We start from the raw sequence: 20932 nt of genomic DNA, 5'->3' as shown, positions 1-20932 counted from the left end.
CTTTCAAGTACACATCTTCAAAAACAAAGCCACTTGCCATTCATAGCAAGCCAGGAAGCCCCCACATTTCACCCCCGTAGGTGGGTATGTGTTCAACACCCCATGAGCCTGCTGGAGCCACACAGGAGCAGAAGTACACATACTACCTGCAGCAGTTATTGTGATTTATTGCAAGGCTGCCATGACATCTCTTGTTCGGATAAGGTGCCCTCCGACCACAGAATTAATGACCACATATTTATTGATTATTCCTATAATTTGTGTGCAACAGGGGGGAAAAGATCCACTTAAAGCTGATGGTGGCTAGACTGGGATAAGGAGGGTGGGGTGCAATGAGAAGATCTGGGAAGGATACATCTGAAACATCTTGGGACGGCTGGGTGAGTTGATGGAGCTGAAGGTGCCGTCGCCCCAACAGGCTTTTCTAGAAGACAGTGACACTGGTACCGTGGCCAAAGCATCATCGGTTGTGACCAGAGCAGCTGAGTGACCGTCTGTCATACCTAGCCTTATGCTCGCATTACATGAACCCCGCCCTCACAAGTTTGCACTGCCGCTCGTCTGTGAACTATTACGGTGCACTGCAAACAAGCGGGCCTTCCCAGTGAAACTGGTGTAACTGGCCAGTTTATCCTGGTGTCCATTTTGTCTTCTGGGCCTTTACATAACAGTCTGTGTATTAGTGATCAGGAAAATGTCACCTCAGTGCAATAATGGTGGCAACTAGAATGCTTTGTAATTTACTTATAGCGATTATAATGCAAAAGTTTCCAGAGGAATAATTACCTTTAATTTTTCTATTCTCATCTTTCTATATTTATATGCATCAAATACAAAGCATATACAGACGCTCCTCTACTTACGAACTTTCAACTTACGAACATTCAGACATACGAACGAAGAGGACTGTGAGTCCAAATCGTGTTCATTGGGCTCCTGTTTCCTCTCCACAACATCTTTCATTTTTCTGCGCACCAGTTCCGCCTAGTACGACTTCTGCCCGCTACTCCGGCCGCGCAGCAGCGTAGCGTGCGTACTCCCAGCGTGCAGCAGCGTAGCGTGCGTACTCCCAGCATGCAGCAGCGTAGCGTGCGTACTCCCAGCATCCTAGTCCTTTGTACTTGCGTATACCCTTAAAATGATGCTGAATAATGACTTCCAAACATTTCAATTTGCGAATGGCTGTTCGGAATGTATTCCGTCCGTAAGTAGAGGAGCATCTGTATACAGTTATATTGCATAAGCAGGTATATATAAGAAAAAAATCTGTAAACATCAAAGACAAAATTAAAGTTATGATGCATCAATTGTGCACTATGGTTTATGGTGAAAATACATTTCTCCCAGGGTATGTCGGCAAGCCCTTTCCCACCGCGACGGGACAATTTAATTTTCCCAGAGATGCCGGGATGGTTTTAAAGACTCGCCTGACCTCAGGCCATCAGGAGATTGAGCTGCTCACTGTAATGATGTCACACATGCTTGACCAATAAAGTCAGTGTAAATACGTGAACCTGTCAGTGGATGAACCACGGCTACTGGGATAAAACCATTTTGAGAACAGCACTGTCCCTGCTGGACAAAGAGGCCGCGACAGGCAAAGGACCCCTAACTCTCCAAAATGCATTACTCATTGCAAAAAAGAGAAATTGAAAATAAGGTTACCATCATTTAAAGCTACCAGGCTGTTTGCTTATTGCGTTCCATCCTTCATTAAATTGTTATTCCAGGAGTAAGGCATCGTGATCCACCAAGTCATAAACAATAAAAAAATTGCAGTGGGATTATGTGCTAAATTCAGTGAACATCCGTAATGTTTGTATCTATCTATCTATCTATCTATCTATCTATCTATCTATCTATCTATCTATCTATCTATCTATCAAAGCATTAAGATGCGTTAAAGGTGGGGGGATCTAGTAAATTAACCTTAAGATCAGCCTGTAATTGTGAGGATTCCGCATCAGTCTTAGTCACCCGCACCATGTGCAGAGACTCGTCTGGTCAGAAGCTGACCATCGGGAGGCGCTGTCATGTACCTCCTAGGGTTACCCAACACTAAGGTCACAGTAGAATTGTTTTTTTGTTTTTTTTCTGAAGTACAGGTGACATAATAAAGAAGATGTCCTGTGTTCCTCTTTTCGGGCTGTCAGCGGTCCTGGGACACAGTCTGAGCAGAAAATGGGCTGTATTTCAGCCAATCCGCTGTGGTGATTGTCCTTATCTCTGACAATCGTGACGTTAGCTGACGCCAGCTGTGCATGAGTCAGTACAAAAAATGTGTCCTGAAACACTCTGAAAAATACAGGAAAAATGGCATCTTGATTACTTTTCTTTTGAAATTTTAGAAGCGGCCCTGTTTAAAATCAGCATTCACCACATGCTGGATTATTTAGCTTTTATGGTGCATTTGGACTTGCATGATGCAAGGGCTGTTTGTACTCAGCTTAATCCAATAGATTACTTTGATTAGCAAAATCTGCCTCATATATAGTGAGGCAATACATACTTTAGGCCCTAAATCCATTTACTTTGAACACTAAATGAGCTATTTTAAATGTGTTTAACATACAAGATATTAACATATATAGCAATGTATGTGTGCAATGTGCCATACAAAATATTTGGGCATTCTCTAGAACTGGCAAATAAATTACAATAAATTGGTAATGTGGATGTGGCTGTTCATTTGAAATTGTTTTCGGGTGACTGTGGTCTGCAGACTGTCCTTTTCATTTAACTACATTTTATCATTTAATTTACTGCTCTTCAATAATAGAGAAAATAGAGTTACGAATCCGGACATCCAACAAAGAGTCTGTTTAATAATCAGATAGAGCCAGTACACATACAGGCACAGACAGTGAGATAGTGGTTTTAGCACGGTGAAAAAGAACGGTTTGGTTATCAAAGCCCTTTGGCGATATTAAACAAGCCAAGTCCCAGAATTATATTCCGCTTTTAAACGTCTCACGGATCAGCGCTACAGTCTATACTGTCCCTGAAGACTAATATCTTTCCCCGAGGTTGTATATAAACTGTGGCTGGATCGTTTTCAGGATAAATACTCAACCAACCAGTCAATTATCCACTCCGGTTTGTTTTCATTTCGCCTGCCATAATTTGTTTGAGACAGGCCAATATACAACGAAAAGTTAAGCAGCCCTCTTACAAATATTGTTTTACGCCCCACCCCCTCCCCCAAACTGAATTAGCTTTGTCACTTACGGCTGGCAGCGTTGAGCTGCCTTGCATTTTAATTTGGCCCCGAAGTTACTTATTTCATTATTGATCAACCATGATGCCGAATCAATGCTCATCTTGTTACCTGGGCCATTCCTGTGTAATACAGTGATAGCGCGGCTCCGAGTGACTCATTCCCATTTTAAAGAGACTTTACCATTAAATCGATGCCTGTTTGTTACTGATACGACGTGAAGGGGGGTTCATTTCGGGTCTAGTCGCAAAGTTACTAATGCGATGTCATCTGTCTGCGCAACAAGTCGTTTTGGCCGAGCGACACAGTAAATATGTGACACTTAACTTTAAAAGATAAAATAAAATCTTTATAGTGTAAATGACAGGACGGATAAATATACATAACGCATTGACTTAAAGGAAATACCAATTGATAGGCTATATATAGGCCTAGGCCTATATATACTGTATACAGTATATATTGCTGATATATTATCATTTATTTCATATACGCTGTCAATATGCACCATCATAAATGTCATGCCTCCGCAAATGCATTCGTTACGGGCATGTTGCACCAACAGGACAGGCAGAGTTGGCTGAGTAACGGGATGCCGGTTTTGTTTGCCCTGATTAATTAATGTGTCCCACCGGCGATTATCTGACCCGGAGACACAGACACGGAAGAATACAGCGTCCGGCCCGCTTGTTTTCAAACAGGATTACAGATTGCAGTGAGTACGGATGTGAGTAAATAACGATGCGGGACCAAAACGCGGGCCGCTAATAAAACACCTCGGACACCCACCCCTCCGGACAGCATAATATTTACCAATGCGGTGTACAGAGAACGCTGCCAGAAAGCCATTTGACACCGGGCGCCCTGACCTTCCCAATCAATTACTGGCCGCGCCTCCAGGCGCTTCTACAATTTAACCACAAATTCCCCCTTTATGGGCTCGTTTCTAAAGCCCAGCCTTCTCTTTTACACCTCTGCAGAGCCAGGCGGGGTAAAACTCCCCGAAGAAATCTGCACTAACTTGTGCCTTAACAACATGGCTGCAGGACTCAGGCACGCAGTTTTATCGCTCCTTTTGTTGGTTGTGAACTAAATGACACAAGAAGCAAAGGTGTTTAAAACTACCCAGGATTCTAAATATATACCAGAAGGCATGTATTTTGTTAGAAAAATGTAGTTCGATGAAACATCGGGCCATGTATGTATTAAATATCCAAGAAAAGGCACAAACAAAAGAGTCTTATTGTAGAATCCTTTTAAGCAGCGACACTGTTTTTTAATTAATCGACCTGAATTTCGGTTTAGACCCAACATTACAGTGTACAGTTTTTTTTCTCCTAACAATAATGTAAAATCATCCCACTGCCATATATTACGGGTTTCAGGGCGTGTTTGGAAATGGACTTACCGCAGGATGAAGTGATTTACTTTCGACAAGTGAACTGAGAGACAGTAGTAACTTTAGTTGCAATATTAAATATGGCGGCGCAGTTGCGCCACATAAAACAATTATTTTCTGTACGTTTCCCATAGCGGTGGACACAAAGGAAACGTGCGAAAAGCCTTTCTTCCTCATTCATGCAAAAACAGCTTATCTATTTAATATGCACGGTTGGGTGGTATAATGTAATTAAAATTATTTTATTCCAATTGTCCCAACGGTAAAATGAAACATTAAAATCTATTTTGAAAGTAGATAGCGTTCTTAGTTTGCTTATGGCTCCAAGTACAATTAATTTCGAAGTTATTTAATTTACTGGATTAGCCCCAGTCGTTCTACGAGAACTGTGACTCATCACCCTTTACACTTTTAATAGGAATCGAATTGGACAGAGCAAAATGAAATGTTTTTAAGACTGGACAGCGAGATGTTTTTTTCCTCAAAAAACAACAAAATGGTTAAATAATAATAATTTAAAAAGCAATATTCAGTTTTATTTCACACGTATGTATGTATCCTACATGTGACGCAAGAGCCTTTGTACGCTGCGCTTAATATTTCCGTAAAAGAGAAAAAGAAAAGAAAGTGCAAGTGTATGACTCCCCATAATGACACATTGAAACAGAAAGAGCAATAAACCGTTTAAGTCCGATAATCTTTACAACAGTTCCCTGATTTATGCTAATGAAACTTTAGATGCAAAATTTCAAGTAGGCCTAGTTAAAACAAATGACACTAACTCTGGGCGTCATTTGACGGCTCACTCCTGGAATCCCCTAAACAAAACCGTGTTTGTCGAAGCAGTTAGGAAAATGAGATTTTGGTTGTTTTTTCCCTCTCTCCTTTGCATTCTGAAGGTTTCCCCCTTCAAGTCCGAAACATCAAGGGTCATTGTTTTCTTTTCAAATTCGTTGTCACCGCAATTAACAGATTCTGATCAGAGGACTCCTTTAAAATCGACTCCATGTGTGATAAGGAATGTGTAACTTGTTTTCTGTCGCCTTGAAATTATGGAAAAGTTCCAAACCTGTAATTTGAAGAGCCCCCCCCCCCCCCGCCTGAAGCCTTTGATCCTGCCGTTTTCCTGAGCTTCATTTCATCATTTGCGATGTGTCACTGGCGTCTTGTGTATTGAGTATGGATCAGCCATTCAGTGACCCCTCTGCATTTGTGTATTTGACTGTTAATTTCAGGGTATGACTTTCTACTCTAGAATTACTGGTAATAATTATGCACACAATTTGACGAAGTTAATCTTGATCCATTGTTATGAAATGACCGACAATTACAGCAGTCACCGATAATTCTGCATATAAAATCGTAGGATCTAGATATAGATATATAATTTCCCTGTAAGTATTTCAGTTGTTGCTTGCAGCTTACACAATTTCATATTTTACACATTATAATATAATGGCCTGGACAACCTGGGGATTGCGGGACGTTAGGTCAGCAGTGCTCTACATGGCGAACAACACAACTGCCTTAATGTTTTTATGGCCGCGCCAGTTTCCTGAATCTGTGTGAAAGTGTTAAGTTAGTGCAAGTGCGTTTGATTGGGGCAATAAATCAGACACCGACCTTGGGGCCCTGACAGGTCCCGGGGATAAGACACGTGTCTCTCCGAACCCGGAGCGCCGTCGAGCGGACCGCAACCTGCAGACACTCCGCCTCCCTTATTTATCCTCAAAACGGAGTAACCTGCGCCTACGCCACTGCCGAGCAATCTATTCTTGGCACAGTCGGAGCGATTGGTGCCCGAGAGTGTAAAACTGCCACGCTGTGTATTTGAAAGTCTTTAAAATTGCAACGCAAACGCTCACTGAATAACTAATACTCTTCCTGAAATTGCCAGTCACTTTCGATATTTTATCTTTTTTTTTTTGCCACATCTTTCTTTCAGTCACAAACTTAAGATGCTAACTGCTTTTTTCCCTCTTCTTTCCGCTGCACAGATGGATTCCTTGTTCCCCGAGTCAATGTCTCTGCTATTGAGTGTTATGTAGTGATTACCATTGCGTACGAAGGGCACTAGACAGCCTCTCTTAATTAATAACCCTATTATACCGGGCATGGTGATACCGGCGTCACCAGTCACACTGTCAGGGCGCTAAGCAGAAACATTCCGGCTGCACGTTCACTGAATGGATATGAGGTGCAGCACAAGAAATGCAATACAAGAAGTGCAATAAGGCACCTGAATTTTATAATCTATAAAATACAAATGCAACAGCAACAACAATAACAAGAACAGTAATAAGACTGTTATTATTATTATTACCATAATAATAGTAATAATTATTATTAACAAACAATACTACTAGTACCACTAATAATAATAATGTACATGTTTTTCAGTGTGTGTGTGTATATATATATATATATATATATATATATATATATATATATATATATATATATATATGAGAAACCAGATCGGCTCATGGCGACTGAAATGAAATATTGTGACTTTAATCCCCCTGTCAGTGCCGGACGAGACTTATTTTGTGTTCAAAATAATCTACAGGCAATCATTTCTTTAACTATGCAGCTGTTTTGCAAACGATTATCCGACATGTGACGGAATAATAAGTGCTGTAATACTACAGAGCTTGTTCCTTGTACATTTTCCTATATTGATTCAGGAAAATTCAATTCCGGATCACATGCTTTGTTTTAATCTATTTTCATCCCGGTCTTAAGAAATTAATCCAAAACTATAATTTTAAGGTCATTCGTTTAAAATGTGACTTTTCAAGAACTTAAGCTGTAGATATATACCTGAATAGGCTTTCTTGTATTTGTAATATAAGCAAATCGTACTCTGTTGGCATAACAGTTTACTTTTCAGATTCAAAAATAATTCCACAAACCGCATAAAGTAACAATCTAGCTCTATATAAAATCAGTATAACATTGTCAACCAACAATGATGATTATGATGATTATTATTATCAATATTATTGTTATTGTTGTTGTTGCTGCTGCTATTGTCGTCGTTGTGCCATAACTTGTGCTAATTTTCATTCAATTTTAGCTCAATTGTATTTTAATCAAATTCATCATACTGGAAAGTTGATCGCTTCTTTTATTACTAATATTTTAAAATTATATATTGAAAAGTCCTCGACTAGGCATTCACTAGGTATTCACTAACAGGTCACACGTCGATTGTTGTTCTTTTAGCGGATCCTCTCTTTAGTTTCCTCTTTGGTGTCATATTGTGACTTGTCACTCTTCGATGCCCCATAATTAATTAGCAAATGGATTCCAACCTGCCTCACATTAGACTGGCTGCTCGCACAACAACAGCAAGGTTTTTGGGTCAATTAAACAGTCTAACGTGCTAATCCGCTTTCGGCATATAAATGTAAACAAAATAACACGTGGATTTGATACAAAATTAGTATTCTGCGAAACAAGTACCGCTCACTTACTTAAACTTATAAGAAGAGAGAATGCATTGTGGTGCTCTGAAGTTAATCACTCAGCAACACTAAAATATTTATTATTTCTGTCTATGTCCAAAAACGAAGAATTAGCTCTGAATAAGGGGCAGGACCGGCAGGACAAATAACTAATGAAATGATTGGCGAGTCATAAAATTAGATTTGAAACCTATTAAAATAGGCGATCGCGACGCCTTTATACTCATATACAGGAAATTCGGGGACGATGAAAGACTAACACAGAGAGGGAGAGAGAGAGAGAGGGAGAGAGAGAGGGGGAGGAGGGAAAGCGGGCGAGCGAGATCTAGTGTGTTTGTAGAGTGAGACTTGGGAGATAGGAGGGGCTTCTGAACGACTAGAAATGTCAATCAGACCTAAGAGTCCCCAATAATCTAAAGCAATCTGTAAGGACCTGACCTTAGTCCATTCAGATCAATAGTAAAGTGAGGGAGGCGAGCACCATCGGATCGTTAACACTGGCTTTTTTATGAAGAAACATAGACTCCCCTCACAGTTTGTTGTACTCACCGTAAAGTGGATATCGTAGTACTTACAGAGAGTGCGATTCCTGACTTTTTGTGATTACAGAGGCATTCTTCTACCGACATGTCTTTCCCACAGCTGGGATACCAGTACATCCGACCGATATACCCGTCGGATCGCCAGGGTATCGGCGGTGCACGAGCCGGGACGGAACTAAGCCCGTCCGGAGCGCTCTCTAATGTCCTTTCCACGATGTACGGATCACCTTTCGCAGCTGCACAAGGATATGGCGCATTTCTTCCTTATTCAAATGATATATCAATTTTTAATCAGTTGGTAAGTAATATTCATTTATTTATTTATTTTAAAGTTGCAACACATAGTTGCAAGGACACGTGAGCGTGGTTAAGTTTTTCGCTAAAAAAAAAAAACGTAATCAAAGAGGACGCCGTGCACACTTTGTGAGAACTGACCCTGGAGAATAAAACAAACACATTGCTTGGGAAACATTCGGCTAATATTTTAACGAACATAATTTAAATGTGAACTTTTGTCACTTGTTCACTTGTACAAAATACCTTACTGCGTTAAATACCTTTAGCGCTGGTATATAGTATACGCGACTCGTTTTTGAAGCAAATCCGATAAGTGATTAATCTTTTGTGGATCCCTGGGCACATATATGAATACATCTAGATCTCCCTGTCTGCCAAGAGGGCTGCGAAACGCACTGCCTGATGTTTTTCCTTATCATTAGTAGGCCTCTTAACTTGGTTACGCTCAAGTTTTTTGTTTCCGTTACTGTTAACAACCGTGCAAACGGTACATAACCGTATCAGGTACATTACCTGACGTGTTTGCCCTGAGTTGGCTGACCTCAGCAAAACAATCGCAAAGACAAATCCGGCCAGATCGATACAGCCTAGTTACTTTAAGGACTTGCGTCTTCTAAAATGTCTCTGGGTGCTTCAAGATGTGTCTGTGCCATAGTAAAAATAAGGATGTTATGCATTTTTAAAAATATATTTACCGTGGAAGTCACTCTGAAAATGTAAGGTCATACATCCACATATACTATATAGTGCTACCTGTAAATCATTTTTCTTTTTATTCTTTTTAGGGAGCTCAGTATGAGTTGAAAGACAGTCCAGGTGTACAACACCCCGGCTTTCCTCACGCTCATCCCGCTTTCTATCCCTACGGTCAGTACCAGTTTGGTGACCCGTCCAGACCCAAGAATGCCACGAGGGAGAGCACCAGCACGCTGAAGGCCTGGTTAAGCGAGCACCGCAAAAACCCGTACCCCACCAAGGGGGAGAAAATCATGCTGGCCATCATCACCAAAATGACCCTCACCCAAGTGTCCACCTGGTTCGCCAACGCCAGGAGAAGGCTAAAGAAGGAGAACAAGATGACCTGGGCGCCCAGAAGCCGGACTGATGAAGAAGGGAATGTTTATGGCAGCGATCATGAGGGGGATGATGGAGACAAACGAGAAGACGACGAAGAAATCGACTTAGAAAATATCGACACGGAAAATATCGAAAATAAGGACGACCTAGACGATCAAGATGATCTGCACGCTGATATAAAGCTCGACGGAAGAAGCGACTCTGAAATTTCGGATGGTTTTGAGGACTTGCATGGAGCAGACCACAGATTTCTTAAAACCGTGGTGAAAGAGGGAAAAGACGTGAACGGGGACCGAGATGAGCATTTCCATCACCATTCATTAGAAATCAAATCGACGCAACCCAACAACGCTGAGCAAGTGAAAATAAACCAAGGTGCCATCGGTTCCCCACCCTCAGAAAATAACGCTGCCCCAGCCCAAAAGCCTAAAATCTGGTCTTTGGCTGAGACGGCGACCACCCCGGACAATCCCAGAAAATCTCCACTTGTGAATGGAAACTGTGCTGCGACCGCGACACAAGCGATAATCGCCCCTCACAGACTTATCTCTTGTCCGGTCGGGAAACTTCAGAACTGGACAAGCAGGGCTTTTTCAGCGCACCAGCTGGCGTTGATAAACTCAAACCATTACCTCGGACTGGCGAACCAGGCATCGGCGAACGGTCTTGCGATGTACGGCAGACAGACAGATGACAAGGGTCATAACTCTGAATCAGCTGTAACAGGTACCAGCCCCCTAGACTGAGATTCGTACGTCATTATTTTTTGTGGCACGTTTTATTTACAAACAGAACGTAATACATTTTATACCGGACTGGAAAGACGTTTTAGTTTCTTTTTACGGCGTAATGTCAATAAATCTGGATGAATGTTACAAAGGATGCATCTACAGAGTGGCAACGCAGCTTGAGTTCTGAGCTGTATTAATTAACTCAAAGAGAAACGCAGGGAGGCCTACCGGGGGTACAATAATCATAGCCTATATATATTTGCCATGTGTTTCTTACAAATGAAACGACTAAACAGGGGGGATATTTTGAATGATTAAACTCAGTATTTGCTTTTAAAAAATATTTTACAGTGTGATAGTTTTGCTTACTGGAATGCTGTATGTAAGTCGGTTATTCACTGTCACATTTTGAATTCCAGTGGGCCTGAAGTCCCACTGAATATGGTCCTGCCTACCACATTTAGTTAGTTATGTTGTTTTGGTGTTTTTTTGTGAGTAAAAGTCATAGGCCCTATAGCCAATTTTGGCAGAATTATGATTATCGAAAATACTCTCCGTCCACGCCATATTATTATTATTATTATTATTATTATTATTATTATTATTATTATTATTATTTCAGAAAGATCTAGTGCCTTGGAAGCAGAGAAAAAGTTATTAAAATCGCCTTTCATCCAGTTCAAAGACGGTAAGCGAGCATTACGTTATTTACTTTGGATGTATTTGTGTTCTTCAACTGTAAATCCGCTCTGTTTTAATGCGTTATCAAAATACCAGTTTTAAACGCGGGCCAGGGTAAGGCTTTGTAGCATCACGTACGTCGTTTCATGTTGAAGTGCAGCCTGTTTAAAACAGGAAGCTCCGAATTAGACTGCATCGAATTATTGACGGTCAGTTTTTTGATCGTAGTCCCGAATCCCCTTCGGCATAAAGAGTACACATCATGGTAAAGAAATATTTTCATCACATTAAAAAAGAAAAATAATCTTATGTGTTTTCCAGGCCTCAGAACCCACTAGAAGCAGCAGTGGTTGTATCCGTGATCCCCTCCTTATAAGCGTTCTGTTTTTTATTTTTATTTTTATTTTAAAATATATATATATATATATATATTAGTTTATTTCGAACAGTTGTAAGGAATGTAAAATATTAATACTAAGTCTCTGTATACGTACCTTGTAAGCATGTGCTGTGTAAAACTGCTAATGTAATATTGTATGAAATTGTGGTCCGTGAGCTTTTCTTTTTGTAAGTTCCGTGAGGATTTGATGTTTAAAATGTTTTGTATATACAGTAAAGAAAATGTACATACTGGTGACCCAAATTGTACAAGAAAGTATATATTTTGGCTAATAAATGAACCGTTGGAACTTTATCATATCATGTGGTTTAAATATTATTTTCCTTTGTGTTTGGTATTTATGAAGTGGCTCAATTATGTTGGTATTTTTCGTAAACTGAAACGTTGAGACAATTTAAAGTCAACGGTGATGCCGAATAGCCTTAGGCGCGAAAGGGCTGTTTTCTTTGCATCGTAAAGTACGAAACAAATAGATGGATACACAGTGTTTTCGTGATTAAAGGAATTATAGCCAGTTCGGGCTGTAATTATCTATAGTAAAATTAAAAAGTGTGTATTTGGATATAGATACTGTATTAGTGAATTTTACTTAGACAAAAGAAGCAAGTTTACATATGATTTAGGCCTATAATTATTCCATTTTGAATAAAATAGTATGATCTTGAAAATATTTTGGTGAAAGGCTGAATGCACAGGGTGGTTTTATTTTTTCACGGAAAAATATTTCAATGAAATAGCCTTTCATTCGGAGGCTGCTTGCAAAATCATAATTTTCATTTTATGTTTGCGATTTAGCCCTTTAAATATTTAGTATGAATTCTAATCAGACATTGATTCTGCATCGCTCTCCATATGCCTGCAATGCATAGTGAAATAATTTATTTATGTTTGTTTTCTCCTCTCCAAGATAATTTGCATATTACTAGCTTTGTTTAACGCCTAAAGAAAGTTTGCGCAAAGTTGGGATTCGAGCTCCCTCTACAGGTTACCGCTTCTCACCAACCAGCAGACCAATTCCCACGTCCGCGGCTCGCTGCTCTTCTCATCCGGCGATTTCGAAATGCTCACTTTAGACAAAATACAAAATTAACGACCGAACATTTTCCGTGATTTTAAGTGATCTTATGTTCTTAATTGCACATTTTATGTTCTTAAATCTGCTGAACATACCTTTAAATAAATATCACATAAATCGAAAGTATTCCTGCACTTTCGTATATTAAGAATGGTCTAATAGAAACCAATAATTGCAAATAATCAAACTGGGTGCACCCGTGTGTCTGTTAGTTGTATTTGTGTTTAATGGTGGATTAAAACAATATAGCTATAACAGAGTTATAGCACACAAATATGTTTATGGTTAGGTTAATGCATAAAATGTAAATTTCCGGGTGTGTTTGCGTGCGCGCGCGCGCGTATGTGTGTGTTTGTGTATATATATATATATATATATATATATATATATATATATATATATATATATATATATTGCCAGGACATGACAATTCTGGAAAATATTGTGATATTGTGACAGACAGTAACCTTAATTATTTTGTGGGGTGACATAACAAAATTAGCTTCCTACATTGAATTTTTGGCAGCTTTACTGTATTGTATTTTATGTGATGTAATTTTTATTCTTTTAATTGTTATTGTTATGTTGTGGATGTTTGTATCCTTACATATTAGAAACCAGGGAGTAGCCGGCTGTCCCTTTCCTACGACCGTGGCATTAACATAAAATTAATACGACAAACTGACATTTTTCAGAAATCCGACGACTGGCAATAAGTAAATATTTAGTCACGACTTTCTAAAGTGCAAAGAACTACATGTAAAACTTGTTTTTTTAAGGCAACGAATGTGTAATGCCTGTTCGCTCACGTAAAGAGAAAAAAATCTATACAAAACAGATTTTAAAATATTTTTTTTCCATAGCTATATTAGCTATATATAGTGCTAGTGCGGACCTCAAAGGAAAATAACGCGCAATAACAAAGTTCAACTTAAATCCTTTAAAACAGGATTTATGTATAAATGATTTATTTCATTTTTTGTTTGCTTTCATGACTCCATCAAATGTAGGCTTATTTATCTTTTATTAAGCACTGTAACTCTGTATGTTAAATCATTATAAGATGCTTTCATTTTTCATTTAACTAACTGTAGTCAAACACAATCTTCTTCGCTAAGTCTCCTCTCCGCAGTCCTAAAACACATTTACAAAGCATAATGACTCCTTCGTACGCTTGTTTAAAAATGCTCTACGCAACACGACACGAAGCTTAAGGAACTGATGGTCCGGGTAAAGGATTATAAAGAAGATGATATACGCGACAGTGGGTCGGTATTTAACACCTATACGCGAAGTGGCAAGGCTTAGAGACCCGACCGAATGAGCGAATTCAGCTAGGGGGGCTTTTATTTCAGTAAAAAAAATAAAAGACCGGCCTTTCCCAGTTCTTATCCCCACGCTGCCTTCCTGTCTAATCAATTAGGTTGCCGAGAAGCCTCCATCTAAGTGAGCACTCATTATGCATATTCATAAATCACAGCGTCCGTCACTGACACTGATTGATGTCATCATCTTGCCGGTTTATGGGCGCTTTCTCTTAAAAGCGCTGGCCGGTCGCAGGCAAAGGGAAGGCGCAGGGGGAACCGCGCTGCGTGAGTGACCAGCAGCTCCGAAGCCAAAAGACGCTCGTAAGGAGACCGTGCTTTCAACATGTTCCCATTTTAATAATCCGATTTAAAAACATAGAAAAAGAAAAACAGAACGGGGAATTAGCATAAAGTCGGCCTTCTTTTAAATAAGCAACAGCCACCAGCGACGCAGAAGTGAGAAGGACGATACGACGATAAAGCAATGGAAATTTAGGACTAGCTGCACTTTTTGTTTATAAGATTTGGGTGTAAGTGATATATTTCCAAATGATGCTAAATTTTAAACGTAATAATTAAGATATTTTTCGATAATTTCCAAGTAGGCTAATTGAAAAAAAAGTAGGCTACTAAAAATCTGTAAAATGATTTCTGAAGTCGTACTATATATTTTGCAGAGATCCTGGTGTATACATAGCACGAATGCAGGCATTAATAACTAACCGAAATAAATGTATGTGGACATCTTAAGACATGCCGTTAACAAGAATGAAGGAGTCTTGGTGGATCATTAGAATTAAATTTAAATGGGCAGCAGAGGGCAAAGCGCGCGACTTCACCGATCCAGCTTCCGCCTGATCATTGCATAAAATTACTGATTAAAATGCCTGACCAGAAACAAAGTAATCATGGAGGCTTGTATGGCCGTACATGTCCGACAGGCGTGTTTTACTATGCAGCAAATGGGACACATTAAGCGACACTCCGCTCGGAGCTACACGGGGCCATTTCCAGTAGGGCATGGGGTGCTATTCATTTATTCGCTCGCTAAGTGGCTGTCCTTGTGGCTAATGAGCAATAATCAACACTGACTCCTCTTTAATTTTTTTGCTCGGAGCAATGTTAAACACCCTGCCACTTACACAGACACACCAGAGAGGCTTTGAATACACTGATGTGTGTTTGGAATGGGGGGGAGAGCAGTGGCGGCTCACACATAAACAGGGCTACACATTAAAGAATTAAATTGACAGATTTTTAACCCTCCCCACCACACTCATCACTAGTGACTCGTTCATCTTAGCCTCTCACCCCCTGCCTGCCCCCCGACTGCCTTCCTCAATCTGGTTTGTGACAAGCCCGCCCCCCCTCCAGGATGTCAGAAGCAACTGGTGGGTTAGCCTGCCCCTCCTGGCCAGTTGTGGGTATTACATTCGGCTTTCGGGGACACACCCCAAGCCGCGTGTCAAGGTGTGTGTGTGCGCGTGTGAACACAGGAAACAAGCAGGAAGGTAACGCAGGCTAGCGTCCAGTCCTGTTTCTTTTTTCATATTTATTAATTTGGGAGGGGGCACTGCCCACCATATTCACCATTACTGTTCAACAACAGCAATAATAATAATAATTTTGTGGCTATATAATTAGATAGTACACATATTATAACACACACATATAAACTACATCATATGGATAAAATATAGCTTTTTATTGTCTCTTATTCAGTTCATAATAATCATTAATGTTTCGAATAATAATTGTATCGTTTTTATGTGAACAATCGTATCCACAAAGGGCCAGTGCGTTTGCAGGATTTTGGGAGAACCTTTAGGTCAGCCGTTCAAACCCAGGTGTGAGGACTCTTCAGCCAATCAGTCCTCTAATTACTAATCTAATTAAGGAGTTGCAGCGAAAACCCGCACACACAGCGGCCCTTTCTGGGTAAGACTGGCCACCCCAGGGGTACATGAACAGGGGTACAGGGGTTTCTCGCATCACCCTTGTCACCCTGGTGTGTGCATCCAGGACTGACATAAGTGGCTGGACACGCCGCAAGGAGGAATGTTGGGGGGACAGGAATCTCCCTCGTCTCACATGCAGTAGGGTCAGATTGGAAGGTGCAACGGCAACTTTTGCTGTGACCGTTTAGGAATGAAAAGAAATCATGGACGTATGATTAGAAGGCTCACCATCCTCCCCGAAAAGTCGGGCTGTGCTCACTGAGCGGGAAGGCAGGTTGAGGGCTGCTGCACGTGTTAAATCCCCCCCCGTAGGCAGTGCAGCCTGTTGGATGTACAAATGTCACTGCTATTGTAGAAGGTCTCCTACTGTGAAGGGGCTATGCCCTTTGTCCATCATTTTAATCCATTTATGAGGCCATGATGACTGCCCCTCTCTGAATCACTGCGAGGCGACCACTTCCTGCCAGTGGTAAGGAGTCGTTAAAGAATCCAGCCAATCGGATGTCATGCCGCACTCTCCCCACCAGAAGTGTAACATGCTTGTAACAATTTCTGTTATAGCAGAAAGAATAACAGCCTGGTTGACCAAGCCGGACCTCAAGCGCAGGGCCGTCTGGCCGCTAGTCTGAGGATACCCATTGTCCCATAGCATTTGTCACTTGGGGCTGGGCGGACAGGGAGACAAAAGGGCAGAGAGAGGAGCATTCTGGGGGGGTAGCGGCAAAGAGGACCCTGATTTCACGCACATTGTTGGGCGAGGTAGAGAGGGGGCTGCTTCCATCGAATCAGAATGGCAACAAGCGGGGGGAAGGACTAGGGGCGTGGGTGGGGGTGGGCCCCCTCCTTAGCCGCTCACCGGCCTGAAAGAGCGCGATTTTCTTGGCCCCCACAGATTTATTTTGCCAACGTAACAGGGCAATTATGGAAATGGGCCCTTTGAAGCTGGTCTAGCGCTCTTTATTTTGCCCCCCCCCCCACCCCCCCTGACAAAGCCTCTGGGTTATTCTCTCCCTCCTCCTTTTCATGCTCTTTCTTCCTGGCGCCTAGCGGTTGTCTCCGAAGCTGCTTTGGCGTCGTGGCCGGTCTGTCGCAGGTGTCGGAAGGAGCTCAGGTTCTGGTGTGAGATGGATCCACATTCCTGGGAATCGGCGGCAGGTCCTTCCTCCTTCCGTGGCTCCGGCACGCCGCAGCCAAAGCGGAACTTGCGTTCAGCGGGACGCCAAAAGAATGTTTGGTGGTTCAGCTGTATCTCCAGGCTAGTTGCGACATTTAGGATAAGACAAGAAACTCAACCCCGAGTTCAACTCTTTCACCCCCAACAGGACGCTGGGAAGAAAAAAAAAAAAAACATCACTGTTCACTGCGACTTACACTGCCTGTCACTGTAGCGCAGAATGTAGACCTGGCGTGTGAACCAATAAGCCATATTTTTCTCCCACACTTGAGGAGGGACAGCAAAACCGAAGGGTACAGCTGTGAGGTCTCTGCGGTGGCCGTGGGCTGATAAACAAATGCCGGGCAGAGTTTGTCCCTCCCTACCAGGAGCAATCTCCGATTTATACCTCTCAGAGAAGAAGTCATAAGCCCGGCAAGAGGGCACCACATGGTCCCTGTGCCATCCTGTGCCGGTGTCCCACGGTCAGCGGTAAATGGCCTCGCAGGGCAGCTCCGGAACAGAATTGTTTGCAAGCAGGGCTCTTTAGCAAAGCGTCTGTCGCTAAACGAGCCGTTCTGGTGCAGCTTACGGCCTCCTGCTGACAGGTACTGTGCCATTACCAGTGTTTGCTCTGCGGAGGCGAGTTTGCTGTGAACTAACTGCCGGGACAGCAGATTGGCTGGCAGAAGGAACTTGGTCTGTTCCTTCCAGAACAACAGCCCTGTGCCTCTCATGAATTAATCAGGGCTTCCGCTGGGTGACTAGAGACCATAACAGAAGAGGAAGTGATGAACGAACTTGACATGATTAATTGTGTTTATTATGAAAGCCTTTTTTTTATTTTAAATTCAAATCACTTTTATGGGGAAAAACACTTATTGACTGCCGCTGACTGGTGATTACGTTTGTCTGCATGACTTCCTGTATCCCTTTCTCTCAGTTATTCCAGAAAGTATGAATGCCGCAGTCTACTGTCCGGACCCCCTGCCAGCATCCAATTTCAGAGCTTTAAAAAGCCGTTTTATCCAGCGACGTCTGCTGCCCCGGATCAACAGGAGCAAACTTTCCCCTTTCGCCAAGTTCGTGGCTTAAAATAACCGCATATACAAGAAGCGTTCATTAATAATTTGTTTAAAATGCATGTGAATTTCTGTTCCTTTACAAAACACGTTTTATTGCCCAGCAGTTCGTCTGAAGTTCAGCGTGCCGGATGCAGGGGGATGCGCGTCTGCGTGGGGCGTCTGCGTGGGGTGTCTGCGTGGGGCGTCTGCGTGGGGTGTCTGCCATCGCGTGATGCGTGAGAGAATCCAAGCAAATCAGCCTATGCTAATTAGCATGGGGGTCACAATTAGCCACCTGCGTTTCAGGTTTCTCTACAGCACATAGCTATGGTTTAAATCACAGATGAGTGTCTCAGGTTAAGATCTCTGCTTATGGCTTTTATGACAGAATTTGCAAAGAGACCTTCAGGGTGTATTTACGTCTCCTTAAGCACCATACGGCCTGCGTGTCTTGCACGGAGATGTGTCTGTCTGTCTGCGACTGCGCGTGTCTGTCTGCGTCTCTGTACGCGCATGCCTGCCTGCATGTACGTAGTTCACCCTCTGTTGCCAAGCCCACCACAGCCAGTGACATCTGCCATATATTTAAATGGCATGCTCCGCAGTGAGCGGCTGGCGCTGTTTAGCATAAATGCTAATGCCCCGAGTTATACACACTGCACTTCTGACCCAGAACAAATATATTTGTACTGGATAAATGTGTGCAATTTACATACAAACATCCTAAAAGCACATCGGAGGCCCCAAGACAGTTGTTGCATTTAATGCATCCTGGAGATTGGCATGTATGCATGTGTCCCTATTGATTAATGGCACTTCCTGCACGGACAACAAATATAAATTTGCAAATAAGACTTGTGTCTTTGTCTTTGATCACAGCTGTGTACATAAAGCTCACAAGGAAACTGAGTATCCTGTCTGTGTCAGACCTGCCGGGAACTTTGGGAGGACTTCTTCCTGGTTTCTTTTGGCTTGGGGCTGAGATTGGTCTGCCCCACTCGTGGCTGAAGGATGATGGCACAAATTTATCCTGCGCTCCGCCCGTTTGCCCCAAAGGAACGCCGCGTGGTTCACATGGATCCAAGCGCCGGCGTATTCATGGGGGATTAGCCACACCCGTGACCGCCGAACACGCCCACAGCCGTTCTCGTGAGAAAAAGTGCACAGGTGCCCCATCCCCGCTATCCCCTAGGCTACAGGCCCACGGATTCCTCAAGCACAGCCCACTGGTGTGTTTATTAAGAGGCGGGGCGGGGGGGGAAGGGGTTTGGGGGGCGGTTAGTCTCTATTCCTGTGTAGACATTTGATCAGGACCCAAACCTTGAAAAGCACCCCCCCCTTCCTAAATGTGTGATCATGGGAAATATGAAAGTAACAGGTACATTAAACAGGGCGATCGAGCACAGTTACTATTATTAACAGCAGGTTCTGCTTAACCAGAATCCCAAGGGTACCTCATTCAATCCTCTTGAAGTCTCTGCATATTTGTTGTGAGTTGATCAAATATACAACGGCTGACCTTGTGACCCCTCCCAGCAACCCCCCCCCCCCCCCCCCCCCACCCCGTGAAGGTCATGGTTCTCCTTTACATACACAGTTGAGGACCTCGGAAATTATAATACAAACAGTAGATAAGATGTAAAGGTCGGGAGTTAAATCAGCGGCTAAAAACGGAAATGGTGCTGCAATGTTCCAAGAACCTTCAGAAAGTTAAAACACTCACCGAGAGTCAAGAATGAACTTAGCCGGAGAAGTGAATGAACAAAATGCTTCATTTTGCCAGAAGAGGATATTGCATATAAACGGTAAGCTTCAGTACAAACATATTCAAAATGTCAGCAAATTAAATAAATGAGCTGGCATCGTGTTTTATCTTCTGTGAAAGTATTTGTGGATAATTATTTATTATTGGCATTGAGACGCTTACAAGGTGCCTACAAAGACCATCTCCAGGCCATTGGGGGCCACATCAGCCTCCACCTCTGGATAAGGTGTCAAAGAGATAAATAGTTACAAAGTGGCCCCCAGGAGCCACAGCTGAGGAAACCAAGCTCTGAAACTCTGACCCCTGTCTCGGAAACTGGGGAGAGAGGCCATTTCTCCAGAAGGTACTGGAACATTCCGGCCCTAACTGAACAGGGTAGAACAACGGAGTGGAGTAACCCAGTGGCTCTGCTGGAGCACGTCGGCATACGGCTGGAGTCGTATCCCCCCCCCCCCACCTCACCCAGCCATCATTGTTGGAAAAGTCCAGTGGGACAAAATATGGTGAGTCATGTTCAGATTATTAACACGCTGTGAAGAGAAGAAGAACTGGCAGACTGGAGCCAGGCATTGCCCATCAGGAGGCGATCTGTCAGTGATGGACAGGTGCTCGCCCAAAGCCTGCTAATCCCTCTGCCCCCCCCCCCCCCCCGCCCAGCCCCCCCCAGACATACATACTCACACACATACTCTGCAGTTAGTGGCAGATGTAAAACAGATTACAAGATTATACCGTATCACATTAACCCCGTCCCGACATATACAGCGACATATAAACACAGGCAGATGCCATACGT

The 20932-nt window shown here is 42.5% G+C and overlaps 1 protein-coding gene across 3 annotated transcripts; it reads left to right on the top strand.

The window, feature by feature from the left end:
* Positions 1-8396: 8396 nt before the first annotated feature.
* Positions 8397-12108, top strand: irx3a (iroquois homeobox 3a). 3 transcript variants are annotated; one of them, XM_023845582.2, is made up of 4 exons: positions 8397-8926; positions 9711-10728; positions 11356-11421; positions 11736-12108. In XM_023845582.2, the coding sequence occupies exons 1-4, from the start codon at positions 8714-8716 to the stop codon at positions 11750-11752; spliced, it is 1314 nt and encodes a 437-aa protein (XP_023701350.1). In that variant the 5' UTR covers positions 8397-8713; the 3' UTR covers positions 11753-12108. The 3 variants fall into 3 exon arrangements, with proteins under 3 accessions (XP_023701350.1, XP_023701351.1, XP_023701349.1); XM_023845583.2 differs by having other exon boundaries at positions 9798-10728; positions 11356-12108; XM_023845581.2 differs by having other exon boundaries at positions 11356-12108.
* Positions 12109-20932: the final 8824 nt, after the last annotated feature.

This window comes from Paramormyrops kingsleyae, chromosome 11, assembly GCF_048594095.1.
Source record: "Paramormyrops kingsleyae isolate MSU_618 chromosome 11, PKINGS_0.4, whole genome shotgun sequence".
NCBI classification, from domain to species: domain Eukaryota; kingdom Metazoa; phylum Chordata; class Actinopteri; order Osteoglossiformes; family Mormyridae; genus Paramormyrops; species Paramormyrops kingsleyae.
The sequence above is the reverse complement of the archived record's forward strand: the minus strand, read 5'-3'. Positions and strand labels throughout refer to the sequence as shown.